This window comes from Electrophorus electricus, chromosome 23, assembly GCF_013358815.1.
Source record: "Electrophorus electricus isolate fEleEle1 chromosome 23, fEleEle1.pri, whole genome shotgun sequence".
Taxonomy (NCBI): domain Eukaryota; kingdom Metazoa; phylum Chordata; class Actinopteri; order Gymnotiformes; family Gymnotidae; genus Electrophorus; species Electrophorus electricus.
In genome coordinates, this window is record NC_049557.1 from 5102782 (window position 1) to 5120453 (window position 17672).

Here is a 17672-nt window from a genome sequence, read left to right on the forward strand (position 1 = left end):
CTTTGTTTTACCTTAGTTTATTCTTTATTTTGTGTTTATATAAAGTCAATTATGAAGTTGCTATGCCACCCTGGTATAGCTTGTATCGCATTTATCACTATGATCTCACAGTCCTAATTCTGCTTGTGCAAACATTCAAGTACCAAAGAGCTGATCAAATAATTCCTGACTGATTCCTTTCTGCAGTGGCTCTGAAACCAGGACTTCTCACTCCTCACACCAGCCCATAAGCAAATACGCGGTGTGCTGCAGAGCCGTGTGCTAACAGGGCAGTGAGTTATGTTCCCCCACGGGCAGGGCCTGGCTGTGGCGCGGGGCCCCAGGTGTGATGAAGAGAGCTAGACCGTAGACACACCCGATGGAAACAACAGCTCCGGCAGGCTGGACGGCAGTGCGCTCCCCCTGCTCCGGGTCTAATTACATTTGCTGGTGGGAAGAGGGGTGGGGGTGGACCTCCTCCGTCAAGCCCCCCGCCCCGTGCCCAGCCTTCACAGGCAGGCCTAACCCAAATGGCTGGGTGGATTAACTAGAGTGCAGGGGCGTGGTTGTGTGTGTGTAGCACTCTCCCCCACACACACATGTACACGTGAGTGCACAGCACAAAGCCCTTAATGAGTTGGAGATGCCCCCGCCCATGCCCACGCCGCCGCTGCGCTGACCTCACACTGACTCTGCCATTAAAGCAAGAAACACACGGCTGGATGCTGATGATGGGCATCGGAAGGGTAGCACCAACACGGCCAAGGACTAGGGCTTGTAGAACATAGAGAGAGGTGCTGTCTGTCGATCGAGTTTGACCGTAGAAAAGCATTAGGAGTCGCCCTTAACCTGGCCACTGTCTGACCAATGCGTTGATCAGCTAGTCTGACCACTGACCAATGTGTTGATCAGCAAGTCTGACCACTGTCTAACCAATGTGTTGAACAGCTAGTCTGACCACTGTCTTTCTGCTGATAATCAAGGGGTTGCATCTAAGCACCTCCTTTCTTGCACAAGGTCTTGCTATGAGAGCGTAGGTCAGTGAACTTTGGCGATACTTTTTCTGTGAGTTCCAAAGTATGAAGTATTAGTTCTGAGATGTGGATGTTTCTAGGAAGGAATGGTTGAGGATTTTTATTAGCAGCAGTTCATGGTTACACACAGTTAGACGCACACACCAACCCCTTCCATTATTTGAGAGTAGAGCGAGCTGACCCAGCCACACCTGGCCTTCAGGCATGCTTCACCAACATGGTCCAATCCATCCGATTCTGAATTCAGTGGGGGGAAAAAGGTTAAAAACAAGAAGAAAGAGCAAACTGATGCAAAAGCTAGGGGGGTGAGGATGGGTCTGCCTGTGGAGGAAACAGTGAAAGTAGGCTGGCGACAGATGTGCAGGGCAGTAAAAGTGTAATTGAAATGCCAGCAGCAATGGTCTTATCTAGCTGCTACAGGAGCCTGCCTCGCCTCTGAACATCAGTTAAATGTCATTTTAGCCCGGCCTGATTTAGCCCAACCACAATCCCCTGCTTCTACGCCTGCAGTCGCAGATGGGGAGGGCAGTAGAGGGAGGCCTGGGTGGATGGAGGGGGGGCGGGGGAGAAACTGACAGGGAGGGGGTTATAATAGGATTTCATCTGCACACTGTTAACTTCCACCACCTGGACTTAGTTGGTAATTTGATACGGTCCATCAATAAGAGTCATTTACTGCTTGGTTATAAACTTGGTTATATTATTGTCTTCCTTATTTATATATTTCTGCCTCCTTTTTTCCTGTCTGACTTTAATCAGAGTGTGAGGTTAAAAAAAGCTGCTAACGGTATGCCTACGTTTGCGTGTGTTTGAGCAGAAAGGAGTGCTGTAGGCCTCCCCTGTGCGCCGCGGCAACGTGGAATGCCGAGCTCCGGCCGGCGACTGGCGTTGTGCCACTGGCTCCCCCAAATCACCTGCAGCCGGCTGACCTGCAGAGTGCCGGGATCCGATCTGCCCGCCCGTGCCGTGCCGTCAGCGCTGCCCCTCGGTTTTGCGAATCCCGCTTCAGAGCCGTGCCACACCAGCAGGGCTCTGTAGAGGAATGGGAGAAGCCGTCCTCGGGTCTCAGGGCTTCCTCCCTGTTAGGGTTCGTCCGTCGCCGTGCAGGGTTGGTACTCGTCAACACCCTTCTCGCCAAGGACATGCGTTGACATGCCATGACATTGTTCTAACACGTTTATTCGCATTGCAATGCAAATGCAGAGTGCTAAGTCTGGAACCTACCAGGCGCAAGAACAGTTCAACTGTACCTAAAGTGTAGATCCAAATGTATGGCATCAGTGTTAATTAGAATAGATTTCCCAGCAGAGGCAGGATATCTCTCGGCAAATTTCAGATCAAATGTAGTTCCTTTTCATCTTATTAAGGTCAAAGGCTTCTTAAATGTCTGCAAGCCTGCTTTTAACTTGAAAGCTAATGAGTTTTTTCTTATTTTTGCAGAGAGTGATCTTCAACATCGTAAACTTCAGTAAGACCAAGAGCCTGTACAGAGATGGGATGGCCCCAGTAGTGAAGTCCACCAGTCGGCCTAAATGGTAGACACACACACATGGTAGACACGCACACACACACATGCATGCACGCACACACACATATGAATTTGAATTTACAGATATTAGATATGTCAGCTGTAATGTTAATTAATGAGTGTGTTTGTGTCTCGGGGGAGATAACGTGTACCAGTGCTACTGGTACATTTTCTGCTTGCTAACTAGCTGCTGCTTGTTAGCTATCACTCACATCATTTGGTTCAATATGTATTTCTTCAAGACCACGCACAACACTATTTCTGTCGTCTCTAACTTTACAATAGCATGTTTGATGTTCTGAAGGAGGACTTATGTTGCTGCAGAGGATGTTTGGTCTCCATGGCAATAGAATCTGGTTCGAGCAGGGGACAGAGGTGGTCACTGATTGGAGAGTTCTGAGTGATGGCAGACAGCTACTGAGCTTTGTTCTAAATATGGGCAAACCTCTTACACGACTGTCACTTACCAGCCATTACACAGAGCACATACACGTCTGTTTCTCTCGACAAGCCTTTTTGCTACAAAACCTACACATGAGCACACAAATGCTCAAAAATAAAAACAAAATAAACACACACCCACTGGGTCAAATCTATATTTTTGTTGTGTATTTAATGTCCAGATGTCATAAGTCAGGTTTTCATATAAGACTGACATTCTCTTAATGTTAAAATGTGATGTTAAGTATCCAGTGCACTTCATGTTTGGTTTGTTTGATCCCTTTGTCTAATTTTAGACGAGTTTTCCCTCACTGGCTTGGCATGCTGAGATAATTGCTTCCCTGGTTATGCCCCATAGCTTGAGCACTTCACAATAACTTTGAAAGAAAGTTGAAGACACACATAGGTTTGTCTCTCTCTCTCTCTCTCTCTCTCTCTCTCACACACACACACACACACACACACACACACACACACACATGCTTTCACCACCTTTCGGCATCTATCAGAGCGACACTTTACTGTTCGGATGCTGAGATGCCAGCCTGTATTTGCATGGACCATGCCACCTGGGCAGGTGAGGCCTGTCAAGGGTAATAGGTGGGAACTGATTGAGGTGGGTGTTTGTGTGCGTGTGTGAATAAACTTCTGATGGATGGTGTGTCTGTGTGTGTGTGTGTGTGTGTGTTTGTGTGAATGAACTTCTGATGGATGGAGTGGTGTGTATGTGTGTGCGCACGGGAGCACGTGAGTCATCTGGTGTGCGCGGAGGCTTGTGCTCTTCACGGCGTGAGGAGCAGGCGTGGTGTGGCAAAGGGGTGCACGCTCGACAGAAGCCTCAACGTCTGTCACGGGCCAATCGAGAATGCCCTGCCGTGTCGTGGCGAGCGCAGGTGCCTAGACGCCCCGCAGACAGCCAGACGTGCTCCGTGGCTCGTTCGGGTGCATGGGACAGAACTCACCTCACTCTGCCACTGGTGCATTCCAAGCGGCGAGAGGATGGAGTTAGCGCAAGACCCGCTTTCAGAGAACTAACCACTCTCCGGGTCTGCTGTGGATAGATAACAGCTGTGATTCGCCGTGAAGGTCATAGTGTTTTAGGCCTTTTGGCCTATGACAAAGTTTTTTGCAGGAGGGCTGAGTTGTGACATCCTCATGTGTTTCTTTTCATTCCACCTACATTAATAGCGTGCCGCTATCTCAACGCTGCCATTTCTTCCGCAGCGACCCTCAGCTGAAAGGAGCAGCGTCCGTTTGTGGCATGTGGCGTTCAAATGAACGCTAGCTAGATGGAGAGCGTTACAGACTGCAAATGCCACGCTGATAGTTATCGAGCGGCTGGTAATCACACACCGCTCTCTCAGGCCTGCCGCTCAGCACAGACACGCCTCGGCTCCAGCAAACCTTATACCAGGACCGTTACACAGGCAGCCAGCCCGAGGCAGGCGTCTGTACACACACACACACGCACGCACACACACACACAAACACACAGACACACACACACACACATACATACATACATACATACATACACACATACACACACACACACACACACACACACACACACGAACACATACATACACACATACATACATACATACACACACACACACACACATACATACATACATACATACATACATACATACATACATACACACACACACACATACACACACACACACACACACGAACATATACATACACACATACAAACACACACACACATACATGCGCGCACACATACACTTACAAGCACACACACATACTCGCACGCGCGAACACAGGCATACACACACACACGTGTGCACACGTGCACACACACACACACACACATATACACACGTACACACACATACACACACAAACACATGAACACAAATATGTACACACACAAACATACACACACGCACCAGCAAGGACCGAGTCTGTCCTTTTTTCATCCAATTATAGAGGTGTGAAAATGCATGGTGTGGGCACGGAGAAAGGTCTTACACATCTTCTAATGCACTCACACACTCTCTCACATGCGCTAATTGCTAAAAGTGAGAAGGAGCCTTGTGTCATTGAAAAGGCTGTGTGTAAAACATAAGTGAACCTGGGTCAGAAGGAGCATTCCAAGGCGTGAGCCAGTTAATGTGGTCATGCTCTTCCATAACACAGTGGTTAATCAGCTCAGGAGAGAAGCCACGCTTGGTCACAACATCTGCCACAGTCCAGGGACTGTGAGGGCCAATTTTAAGCAAATGTGCTGTTCTGATTTTGAAGTTATAACACCATCATTAACTCTTCTCATTTTTTCTTTCCTTCTCTTTCCTTCTTTCATTTGATCTTTCTTTGTGGAGGCAAAATGCTAATCAGGATATCACAGAACATTAAGTCTATCAGTTAAGTCTATCAGCCTCAGTGCCAGTCCAAATCTTAGCCTAAGCCTTAGTCTCAGTGCCAGTCCAGAAGTAGGCATTTATTTGTACCCTTTGCAGAATACCTTCACATATACAGGACTGGTAAAAGTGAACATATTTAATTACTTAATCATTCACACCAAATAACCAAACACTTCTGGAAATATTGCAAGTATTCTGATTTTTCTCCCACTCAGGACCCTCCCCAAGCGGAGATATGGGGCTTCTGTTCCCGCTCAGGCCCGTGGTTTGGATGGGCTGCACACCTTTCTCTTTTACGTTCTCTTCACCATTCACTTTCCATCAGGACAACAAAACTTGGCAGTCTCAGAAACAGTAATCTCTCTCTGACAAGCTCAAATGTGGGTGGGGTGTGTGTGTGTGTGGAATATATATATATATATATATATATATATATATATATATATATATATATATATATATATATATATATATATATATATATATATATATATATATATATAATATAAAAGAGAGGTGCGAGAAGCTTTAGCTGACTGATCCAGCTGTATATGCAGGGCACTGGATAGACTCGAGAGAGAGTGAGAGAAAGAGAGAGAGGCACACAGACAGTTTCAAGGAAGAAGAGAGAAAAGATTGCCTTTGCTGTATTTATCTGCCAAAAAAAGTCACTTTTAACCCCAAAGTTGAAACCTTTATCTCTATCTGCAGTTCCTCCTCAGCACAGGCTGAGACTCGGGCTGTGTGGGTGTGGGTGTAAGAGGGGGTGTGTATTGGGGTTCATCTGCTTTAGGCTTCTCTGAAAGAGACAGACAGGCATCAGATTAAAGTGTGTGTGTGTGTGTGTGTGTGTGTGTGTGGTTCAAGACGAGCCCTGCGGAGTGGTAATTAGACCTGATGGAGAGAGGTGTTTATGTCAGGTATGAGGATGTAGGTTATGGAGGTAGATAAGTCGTGCCCCAGAGGAACGGGGCTGACAGCGCAGGGACTCAGCCAGGCCGGCGCGCGTCCCCAGGATCTCAACAGCTTCCTCTCTTCTTCTTTCTCTCTCACTTCTTTCCTACTGATAATCTTTTGTCTTTCCATCATCTTATATCTCCTCTCACAAGCCAGCAGAGTGTGGTATGGTTTGCCAAAGAAACTATCAAGCCTGTTATGTAAGATATGGTGACTAGCTCTAGGTCGTTGTTAGCCTAATGGGCCTATTGTTGGGGGGGGGGGGGTGCGGAGGCTTGGGGGCTGGCCCTCATTCACCAGGCTGGCCCGGAGTTAAGTGGATGGAAGGACAAACACTGCTCTTGAGTGGGTGGACATCATGACTGCGAGCTCTCCAGTGCTCAGATGGATTTTCTTTTGAGAGAGAGAGAGAAAAAGAGAGACAGTGTGAGAGTGAGAGAGAGGGAGGGAGAAGGAGAGAGAGAAAGCACAGCAGATCCAAAACCACTACAAAAAAATGCTCAAAAGAAAATATAGTACAGTAAATATGCACTTGTAAGGAAAGAAATATGTGTGAACCCTTTGGCATTATTTTGGATTACTGCATGAATGGTTCTTAAAATGTGAACCTTTTTTTCTTTAACAAAGAGCACACTTTTTTTGACATTCACCGTATTTTTAAATATATGGTTTAAACAGTCAAACATAGATGGAGAAAGTATGTTGACTCTTAGGATAACTTCTTGGAGAGAGATTTACCAGTCAGTTCAGGAGGTAAAAAAAAAACTTGCTGTTATTTGCTGTTCAGAGATTTATGTTCAAGAACAGCATGTTCTTATCCAAAAATGGTTTTACATACCTCAGACGAACAGTCACTGAAACTCATATGACTGGAGGAAGGCACAATAAAGACTTGGGCTTCAGTGGGTCCACAGTCGGGAAGCATTTCAGCATCGTCACTTCCCTCCACAGGAGTGGACACCCCACAAAGATCAGTGCGAGAGCGTGCTGGAGAGTCCGAAGCTGGTATCATGGAACCCTAGGGTGACTGCTAATGATCAGTGTCTCGTGCTCATGAGTCTAGTGTAGGAGAAACAAGGCATCTGAATGGCATTCATAGGAGGGCTCCACAGAGAAACGCTGCTCTCTGGAAATACACTGCCCTGCAAGTTTTTGTGGACTGGCAAGACTGGTAAACTGCTCAGATAAAATAAGAGTAACATGTTCCATACTAACACCAAAACCTCATTCTGCACGGGAATAGTGTATGGATGGTGCTTGAAGCCTGGAATCAGCAGGAGCTCAGTCTGTGATCTAAACTCAGACGTTTGGCTCCAAAACATAAGAGCAATCAGCTTCTTCTGATTGCTGGTATGGAAGAAGTCAATCTCGACCTCAGTGTTGGTGAAATGCTGTGGCTGTGTTCTGAAGGAGGTCACTCATGCAAAAAAACCAAACAAACAAACAAAAAAAAAACCATGAACTCAAACGATAATTTCATATAAAGCACAGAACCACAATACTTGTGGCAGTGCCACATTGGTTGAAGTTACCAATAAGGGATATATCAGTGATTACTAAATATAAAGATTCATATACACAGCATGGGCAAAAGTATGTGGACACCCCTTCTAATTATTGAGTTCAGTTTAGTCACACCTATCGCTGCCAGGCGTATAAGATCATAGCTATGCAATTTCCATATACACACTGGCAGCAGAATGGGTCGTACTGGAGAGCTCAGTGACTTTAAACATGCCGCTGTCACAGGATCTCACCTTTGCTCCAAGTCACTTTGTGAACTTTCTGCCCTACTAGATCTGTCCCAGTCCACTGTAACTGCTATTATTGGGAAATGTAAGCATCTAGAAGCAGCACCAGCTCTGCCACAAAGCAGTAGAACACAAACTGATAGAGCGAAGCCGCGAGTGCTGAAACACGAAGAATGTAAAAACGCCATCCTCTGTTTCATGGCTCACGAGAGTTCCAAACTGCCTCTGGAAGCAACATCAGCACAAGAACTGACTGTGGAGCTGCACACAGGCCTACAGTCACTCTGCACAACGGCAAGTGTCGGCTCGAGTGCTGTAAAGCATACCTCGACTAGACTCTGGAGCAGTGGAAACGTTCTCAGGAGGGATGAATCAGGTTTCGCTACCTGTCAGTCTGATGGACGAGCCTTTGACAGCTGCCGGGAAAACGCATAGTGCCTACAGGTAAGTTTAGTGGAGGAGGGACTGTGTTTCCAGGGTTGGGCTAGACCCCAGATCTAGTAAAGGGTAACATTAATGCATATGATGATACTTTAGACAATTTTATGCTTCCAGCTTTCTGGCAACAGTGTGTGGAAGGCCTTTTCCTGTTCCAGCAAGACCATGCCACGTGTGAGTGTGTGAGAAAGCAACGTTCATAAAGACGTGATTTGACAAGTTGGTGTGGAGAAACTCCAGTGGTCTGCGGAGAGCCCAGGCCTGAACCCCACAGAGAACATTTGGGATGAATTGGAACGTTGATTGTGAGCCAAGCCTTTATATACTGCACCAGTGCCTGACCTCAAAAAGACTCTTTTGCCTGAATGGGCACAAATTTCCATTCCAAACCTTGTGAAAAACCATCATAGAAAAGTGGTTGTTATCAATGCAATCTGGTTGCGCCTAGCTCCTTATTATTGCTTACGGTTTTGGAATGGGATATCGTAGTCTGGTGTCAACATTCCTATGGCCATGTAGTGTAATATTTCTATCAATAATCTTGATTGTTTAAAACATTTCTTAAATGCAGTGAGGTTACACATGCTAAAGCAGGCACTGCTGTCAGTACACATCGGTGGGCATTAAGTCTTATACATGCCACTGAAACATTTTGTCTATATTGCATTTTTTTGTGTATTATTATATCTTAGATGAAGACCATTCATGCAGAAATACAGTTTATTTTAAAGGGTTCACTGACATTTTTCACCAGTGAATATGTCCCTATCAGGTTAGAGAAAGGATGCTATCAGGAATGTGGAAATTACTAAACCTAATTAAAGAAGACTTTTCTTTTATAAGAATTTTATTTAGGGACATGTCAGGTGATAATTTTACGGTGCTTGAATTGGCTGTCAACAAGATTTTGTTTTCTCTCTTGTGCTAAACCTGAACTTTTATTTATTTGCTTTGATGTTTTGGTGATTTGCATGTCTGTTCAATTCAATTCAATTAAGTTCAGTTGTTTTTATAGCATAATGTGATGCTTTTTGCATTAGACAAAACATCTTTATCTTGATCAGGGCCCAAAACCTGCTTACTGGCTGTGAGACAATCCACCTCTTCTCTCTGGAAAGAATATGTAATTAAAACAGAGAGTCTTCTCTCAAAGTGACCACTAAGCAAAGCTTGATAAACCATCCTATTGCTGTAACTTTTAACTCTCCTTTGAGTTCAAACTTGTAAAATGACATACCCTGGCAACACTGGCAGTTCTTTTTGTTCCCGGTGAAAGAAGCAGTGCAGGCCGGTTCACATACTGAAGTAGCAGAGCTCACCACTGTTCACTTACTCAAGTGATAGAACTCACCACTGTTCACCTAGTCAACTAGCAAAGCTCACCACTGTTCACTTATTCAAGTAGCAGAGCTCACCACTGTTCACCTACTTAAGTAGCAGTGCTCACCACTGTTCACCTACTCAAGTAGCAAAGCTCACCACTGTTCACTCACTCAAGTAGCAGAGCTCACCACTGTTCACCTACTCAAGTAGCAGAGCTCACTACTGTTCACATAGTCAAGTAGCAAGTTCACCACTGTTCACTCACTCAAGTAGCAGAGCTCACCACTGTTCACTCACTCAAGTAGCAGAGCTCACCACTGTTTACTCACTCAAGTAGCAGAGCTCACCACTGTTCACCTAGTCAAGTAGCAAGTTCACCACTGTTCACCTACTCAAGTAGCAGAGCTCACCACTGTCCACTTACTCAAGTAGCAGAGCTCACCACTGTTCACTTACTCAAGTAGCAGAGCTCACCACTGTTCACTCACTCAAGTAGCAGAGCTCACCACTGTTCACCTAGTCAAGTAGCAAGTTCACCACTGTTCACTTACTCAAGCAGCAGAGCTTACCACTGTTCACTTACTCAAGTAGCAGAGCTCACCACTGTTCACTTACTCAAGTAGCAGAGCTCACCACTGTTCACTTACTCAAGTAGCAGAGCTCACCGCTGTTCACTTACTCAAGCAGCAGAGCTCACCATATCTTTAGTTTCCCATTCCAAGGTGATGCCCTTTAGTGACTCGCCAAGAGGACAGCATTCCTGTCCCTGCCCTACCCCCCCGCCGAGGTTTATTTGTTAGCCTGCTAGAGCGAAGAATTACCCAGCGTCCTTCCTCTGGTGGCGTAAATGAGAAAGGCAGTGTGCGTGGTGCCTCAGAGCTGCTGGCAGCCGAGCCCTGTGATGGTGGGCCGGGACTTTGGCACACGCGGCAGCTGCTACTGGGAGCTCCCACTCTGAAGTTTGCCAGCACAGACTGATAAAAGAGCATGTTTATTTGGAGTAGAGTAGCAGAGAATGCATGGGCTTTCTTTTTTTTCATTGGTTTGTTTGATTTTTTCTCATTGCAGCTGAATATTTGAATATGACATACTAGAAAAATGTATATTTAAAAGCTCCTAAATGCATGCTTAATTAAATATGTAGCTCTATTTATTTATTTACTTTACTAATTTTATTATTTATTGCACGTTAATCATATATTTATAGGTTTAGTTCATCTGACAAGGATACGATAGGAAACCACAGTTGCTCAGAGACGGTTCTCGATGTCATATCAGGCTCCGCTGAGGAAGAGAAACCTGCCACTCTGAGGGCACACTGTCAAAAGCAATAAGCACTTTCCATATCAGCATTCTGTTTGTAAGATATTTATAGATTTAAACAAACACGATCCAATTAATCGTGGCCCATCCCAGCCCTTCAGCTCCACAACCAGGAGAGAGTCACAGGACAATTAGACTACAAAGACTGCAGCAAAAATAGCTTAGTTCAACCTGACCTTGGCTAAGTTATGGAATGGAAAAAACCAGAGGCGATAATAAAAACATACAAGCACACACACAGAAAGAACTGCCGAAGGAGTGCTGCTCTGCTGTCTGGCACATTTGCTTTTCTACCAAATCTTCCATGTAAACGTCTGATTCTAGAAAGGGAAAAGGTGTGTGTGTGTGTGTGTGTGTGTGTGTGTCTTGGGGGGATTCTATTTGGAGATGTCTGCAGCTCCATCAGAGAAGGGCCTACCGGTAATTGTCCTGTCAGTCATGGTGGCTCCTGCTGCTCTGGCTGACTGCTTACACTGTGGGGAGGAGAAACTCACCTTAGAAGAGCATGTGTCCCCGCCCTCTCACACACTCTCCCCCTGTGTCTCCCTGGCTCCGTACCTCTGTTGTGCCTCTTTCTCCCTCTCTTCATCTACTTCCACCAGCCTCTTTGGTTCTCATTGCGTGGTGGAGCATCGGCACCCTCAGGACCTGCCCCGGATCATGTGTGTAATATACCCTGGCACAAGGACATTGTCCCGTATAGGACTCGCACAGCCCTGCACGCTTTGGTGTCATATCCAGATTGCCCTGCTGGCATATTCAGAAGTTTAATGGATGCTGTTATGCTGAGTGACTGATTGATTCAATCACAGAGGTTTTCCAAGGACCTATTATCAAGTACATAATAGACAAGAAAAACTATCCAAGACCTATATAAACACACACACACACACACACACACTTGCTAACACTGCTGACGAAGGACGTCTGTCCGAAGCATCCTGCTTCTCTGCAAACCTTCACTGCAAATTTGACTATCTGTCTGTCTGTCTGTCTGTCTGTCTGTCTGTCAAACACAGATCAGCCTGGCAGACCAATGAACCATCTTGTTTTCACTCTTCCATTTGGATGGCTGGCATTATCCTGGCACTATCTGGCTATGTCGGGCATTATGTGGCTCTCAAGGCACCAGCTAGCACAGCAGTGTTTTGCTGGTGATAACTTTCTCTGAAAGCGGGGGGCCAAGACAGCCACACAGCCAAATCCCCAGTACGGGCTTAACCCTTGCAGTGTTCATTTGTGTCCAATTGGACCAAAATGAGCAGTAGAGGTGTTAATTCAACACAGGGGACTGGGCTGTGGGCGCGAGAGAGCAGGTTGGCACGGAAACTACTATGGCAGTAATTTGGTAATGGCTTGCATTGCTCTTTGATTACTCCAGCCAAGAGAGGGTTCTGTTCTAAATGGAAATGCATTTGTGTTTTACTGCAGTGCATTAGACTGATTAATCTTGTTTTTTTTTCCATTGCTGAGTACTTGTGTTTTTTGATAAGTACACATAGTTCTGGAGTTAAAGTCAGACCGCTGCAATTTGCACATGTTATAAGATTATGGAATGTACTCCAATCTCTGGAGCCCTTAGAGAATGTGCCCTCTGTTTGTAAGGACAGGACACCCCTCTCTCCCTGACCATCACTCTATCCCTGACCATCCCCCTCTCCCTGACCCTTTGGCTTCCTGTTTTATTTCAATAAGGTGAGTATTTTAATGGGGCTCAAGTTACAGTTCAGTGATGTGTGATGAGGTGTGTGTGTTCATGCTGTGTGTGTGCGTATGTGTGTAAAAGACAATAGATGGAGAGCGAAAGAGTCAGAGACAAGAAAGCAAGGGCAGAAAGGCCTGTGACATCAGAACAGGTCGTCGGAGGTCTTTTCCCAGGAGTCTCTCTCTGTCCATTTCATGGCACTGTTGTGTTTCCTCGGAATTCCCTGATGAGTGGACCACTACGAAAAACACCAGAAGCCCCCCTATGATAGTCCCAGACTCTGGTCTATGAAGTCGTATTGACATCTGCCCCCACTGTGGTCTCACAGAGACAGGAGGGCCCATGACACAGTGGTCATTTTAGCACCACTCCAGCACAAAAGGTCAGTTGTCATTCAGGACGATAAATCAGTGTTGTACCAGGTGTGAGTGTGAGTGGGGTGTTACTAGTATGTGGTGAGTTTTGATTAGTCAGTGGTGGCAAATGCTGTTATTGGTGGAGATTAAACTGAGGGAAGTCTGGCCCTGGGGGTGGAGGGGTTTTTGGAGGAGGGTAGGAATGGAGCTGAGGCTGGAGCTGGAAGACTGAGATGTAGGCTTGAAGAAGTGTTCTCTCTGTTTCCCTCTCTCCCTCACACACACACTTTATCTCTCTCTCTCTCTCTCTCTCTCTCTCTCTCTCTCTCGCTCTCTCTCTCCATTTGTTCATCTATAAGTTGTCCATTTCAGTAATATTTTCTATGCTGCATTTTTGTTATTTACAGAATCATGTATATTGCCTCATTACTATATGTAACCTTAGATGTAATGTGTAATTAATTGGCTTGTATTACACTAATAAATCCTGTGTTACCCATATCTCACATGAAGCTCAGCTCTTCAGATAACATAATGTAAATAAATCCTCACAGCTAGAGTGATAAACAAGCTATAGTTTTACATACTTCCAACACCAATTTGCTGTAAGTATTGGGCTACACAGGAAGTGTCCCGTGTGCTGTTTGCGTTTAAGTTAAACCATAAATGAGGCCAAATGGTGCCTCTCTGACAAAGCAGGCTGTTTTAGCATCAAGAAACTTTATAAAGCTGGTTACGCATATTTTCATGATTATACTGGCAGGCACAGTAGAATTCGCTCTTTAACACATTTGCTAATTATAATCATATAAAGAAATCTAGATACATGAATGAAGTTTTGCATGTATTAAGTTGCAGTTTTAAGTTAAACCTTTGCACCTATTTCTTTCGATGGTTTTAGGTAAGTGGAGTAGGGGTATGTAACAAACCCCCTACACACATACATCAAATGCACCCCCCCCCACCCATTTATCTCCTTTGCCTCTCCCCCCATCTCTCTTTCTCTCTCTCCCTTCCCTCTCTTTGTCCCGCCATCTCTCCCGGTGGAAACCAGCAGAGAACAGCAACAGCAGAACTTTTCTTGTTCCGCCAGCAAAGGTTGCGGAGATCTCCCTCTCTGGCTCAGAGCCTCCCGAGCGTCCATCGTTTCACTGCTCGCAACGCTGACAAACCTTGCACACAATTAACCATGTGCCACGCTTTTAATAATAGGCCCTTTAATTGTCGACAAATGAAGAGTGATGTAAAATAGCTAATAGCTTGTTCTAATTAATAGGGGAATTGAATGCTTGTTAATTAAGGGCAAACGGGACAAGAACCGGCTCTGGTAATTCCAGCAGTAACGCTGAGCCCAACGACTTTTTCCCAAAGAGATGGCATTCAGTAACCTAGCCCTCATCTCTTTTTGATCTAAGCCGTCTACTGCCAATACACACACACACACACACACACACACACACGAAACATGCAAAATCTGCAGTAACATGTTTTCACCAGCGATAAATAGATGCACAAACTTAATTTCCATCTTACAGTGCTGATCACATTAGACAACCCAGCCGTATACGTCTGTGTGACCATCTACTGTGAGTAATCCTGACTCTCCACACAGCAGCATTGGGCAGACAGAGTAGAAAAAACCACATCGTTGGCGTCATGAAAAGACACAGACTTTGACTCTCAGCTGTGTGAAGGTTTATGCACAACTCATATGAATTTTTTAGGAAACTCGTCTACCTACCATTTCACCACACACATGACCGCTGTGACATAGAATACCAACCCCGAGAATCCTATTCACAAGGATGTTAGCCTTACTACTAATTATGTTCTGTATACTAATCACTAATATTTTGAATAAGCTTACACACTATAGTGGACTAGTGGACACTGTACAATACACCCCACTCACATGAATGTTGACAGTGCAAATGAAAGCCTGGGAAATGGCTGCAGTCCTCACCACTGTGGGCCGGAATAAAGCATGTGTCAAGGAGTGAAGGCCGGCCAGCAGATCTAAAGCCAGGAGTAGTGTGGCTCCTCCTCTGTGGCTCCTCCTTCTTGGCTCCTCCTTCGCTCTTTCTCCTTGGCTCCGCCTCTATGGCACCTCCTCCATGGCTCCTCCTCCTTCACTCTTTGTCATTGGCTCCTCCTCCATTGTTTCTCCTCTATCACTCCTCCGTATTGGTGGCTCTGTGGCAGGTTTTAGTTTATTAAATTATGACAATATAATTTGAATTGTCAGTAGGGTTGTATTATTGCCTGTAATTCTCTGGTGAAATTTTCTCTCTGTCCGCTTTTTTTTTTTTTTTTCACGAAGGCTGCAGTGTTTGTGAGAAGGCGTAAGACAAAGTAATTACGCCTCCTCCTTGGCGTGAAAAGGGGGGAAAAAACCTTCTCAGTTAAGCTAGTTCATGTCACCTCCACAGGTTGTTTTGCATAGCCTCCTAATTTTGCAAACAGTGCATGCAAACCATTAGCACATGCAAAACTTAGTAAGTCTGGCCCTTTGTCTACAAAGACTTGCACCAACATTGTGATGTGAAATATGTACCCTAGCGCAGTATATTTAATTCAGTGGTACCCTCCCTGCATTTCCGAGCCATTCCGATTCACAGACTTTTTGTGTGTCACACGAGGGAAACATTTGCATACCTCACTGTAATAGGCAATTGTTGCAGTCAACATCCAGCGCGAGCAGGCTTTGTAGAGCCTGACCCCGGCTGCCTGCTCATTCTCTCCACCTCGATCCTTATCTCTGCACAATTTCCACATGTACACCTGCAAAACTAAAAGGACTTCTTTTGTTGAGCACTGTCCTTTGCAAGGAATTGATTTGGGCAGCCAAAACAGAAATGAGTACGTCGGCATATTCCTGAACATTGAACTGATTTGGCATGTGACATGCTTCTCCCTTAGTTCAGCGTGCTATCAACTAGCGGAATAGCGGAATCAGCTAATATAATCTCAGGAACTCACGCGTCCTAAATGATAAGTGAACGTGAGTGAAGATGAGGTAACACTGGACACATCAAGTTAATGGGACTAATGAATAAATAAAAGAGCTCTAGTAATGCAAAAGGAAATCATGGACAAACTATTGAAATGAAAGTGTCTTTCAGCCTAATGCTTAATTCATGTCAGATAGGATTTACACTGGTCCTGAGTTAAAGAACAGTATTGTAAAGTGTTATAGAAATGAATCACTCGAAACAAATCACTTTCTTACAGCCGCTGTGAATAAATATCTCACTCTTCCTGCCTCATATTTTGGTTACTCAGGAATAACACTAAAAAATTTTGAACATTCCTTCTAACATACTGCACAAAGACACACACACACACACACATTTGTTTTCATACTGTGTCAGGATGTTGGGGCATGCATGTTCCAATAAGAGTTTTCTAAGCGCATCCACAAACCTAATGCTTTAACTTAAGAACAAAGTAACACAGCTTTGGTTAAAAGCACCTTTTCTTGTCAGGACTTTTCTTGTCAGGGTGCTAGGTTACCCTTGCTTTTCCTTGCTTTTCCTACATAATGTATGAACACACACACGCACACACAGACACACACACACACACACACACACACACACACACAATCACTTTAGTTTTGTGCAGAGTGCTGCATATCTTGGTGCCATAACGACGTGTTTGAGAAAAGGGGAGGCTGAAAACAGCCTGGGGTCCTTTAGGCATCTGGGGACAGAACTTCAAGAGGGCTACCAAAACACTCATTTATCTTTCACCTTGGACTTTTAAACTTTTTTTGCAAACACATGTTTGCAAGCAAGATGACAATATATTTGAAAACCTTGAACTCTATACGCTTTTACAATGGTCATGGCTGTGTTTATTGTTGTTGTTGTTGTTGTTGTTGTTGTCATTGTTGTTTTGTTTGCTAGGTTCTCTAGTGTATGGGAAGAACAGGAATACAAAGCCAACAGTAATACTTCTACTGAAAGTGGTATGTCTCCATCCCCTAGATAATGCCTGGGGTCATTGTTTGCTGCTGTGAGTCTGCGTTACTCTCCAGACCCCACCCCTCCAGCTCCCTCGGTCTTCCCCCCCCCCCCACAGTTTGCGTGAGCCATCTCTCCTCCGCCGAGAGGGCTGCACCGGGCTGCTCCGTACGTGACTGGCTGCTCCACCCCAGCCCTGTGGCACCCCACTCCACGGGTGGGCTGCCTAACCGTGCGTGTCCGGCAGCTCTCCAGGAACGTGACGGACGCGTGTGTGCCTCATTGGGTATAGCAAGGGGAGGGGCCTGTGGTTTATGAGCGCCCCGCAGCCTTGAGAGCACTCCCCACTCTCAACTCCAGCAGAATGTAATTATGGAATTACATTTATTCGATTAAATGGTACCCTGCTCCATTTCAGCCCCTAGTTTTATCTGGAAAAGTCTATTCACAGGTGTATTACAGTTGTGTATTCGTGTGTG

The 17672-nt window shown here is 45.3% G+C and overlaps 1 protein-coding gene across 2 annotated transcripts in view; it reads left to right on the top strand.

Annotated features, from left to right (window-relative positions):
- agbl4 (ATP/GTP binding protein-like 4) overlaps positions 1-17672 on the top strand; it is a 249801-nt gene that overhangs the window by 84336 nt on the left and 147793 nt on the right. For both annotated transcript variants that reach the window (XM_027001298.2, XM_027001299.2), the window contains one exon: positions 2454-2548. In XM_027001298.2, coding sequence (XP_026857099.2) covers positions 2454-2548 — 95 coding nt within the window. The remainder of the gene's footprint in view (positions 1-2453; positions 2549-17672) is intronic.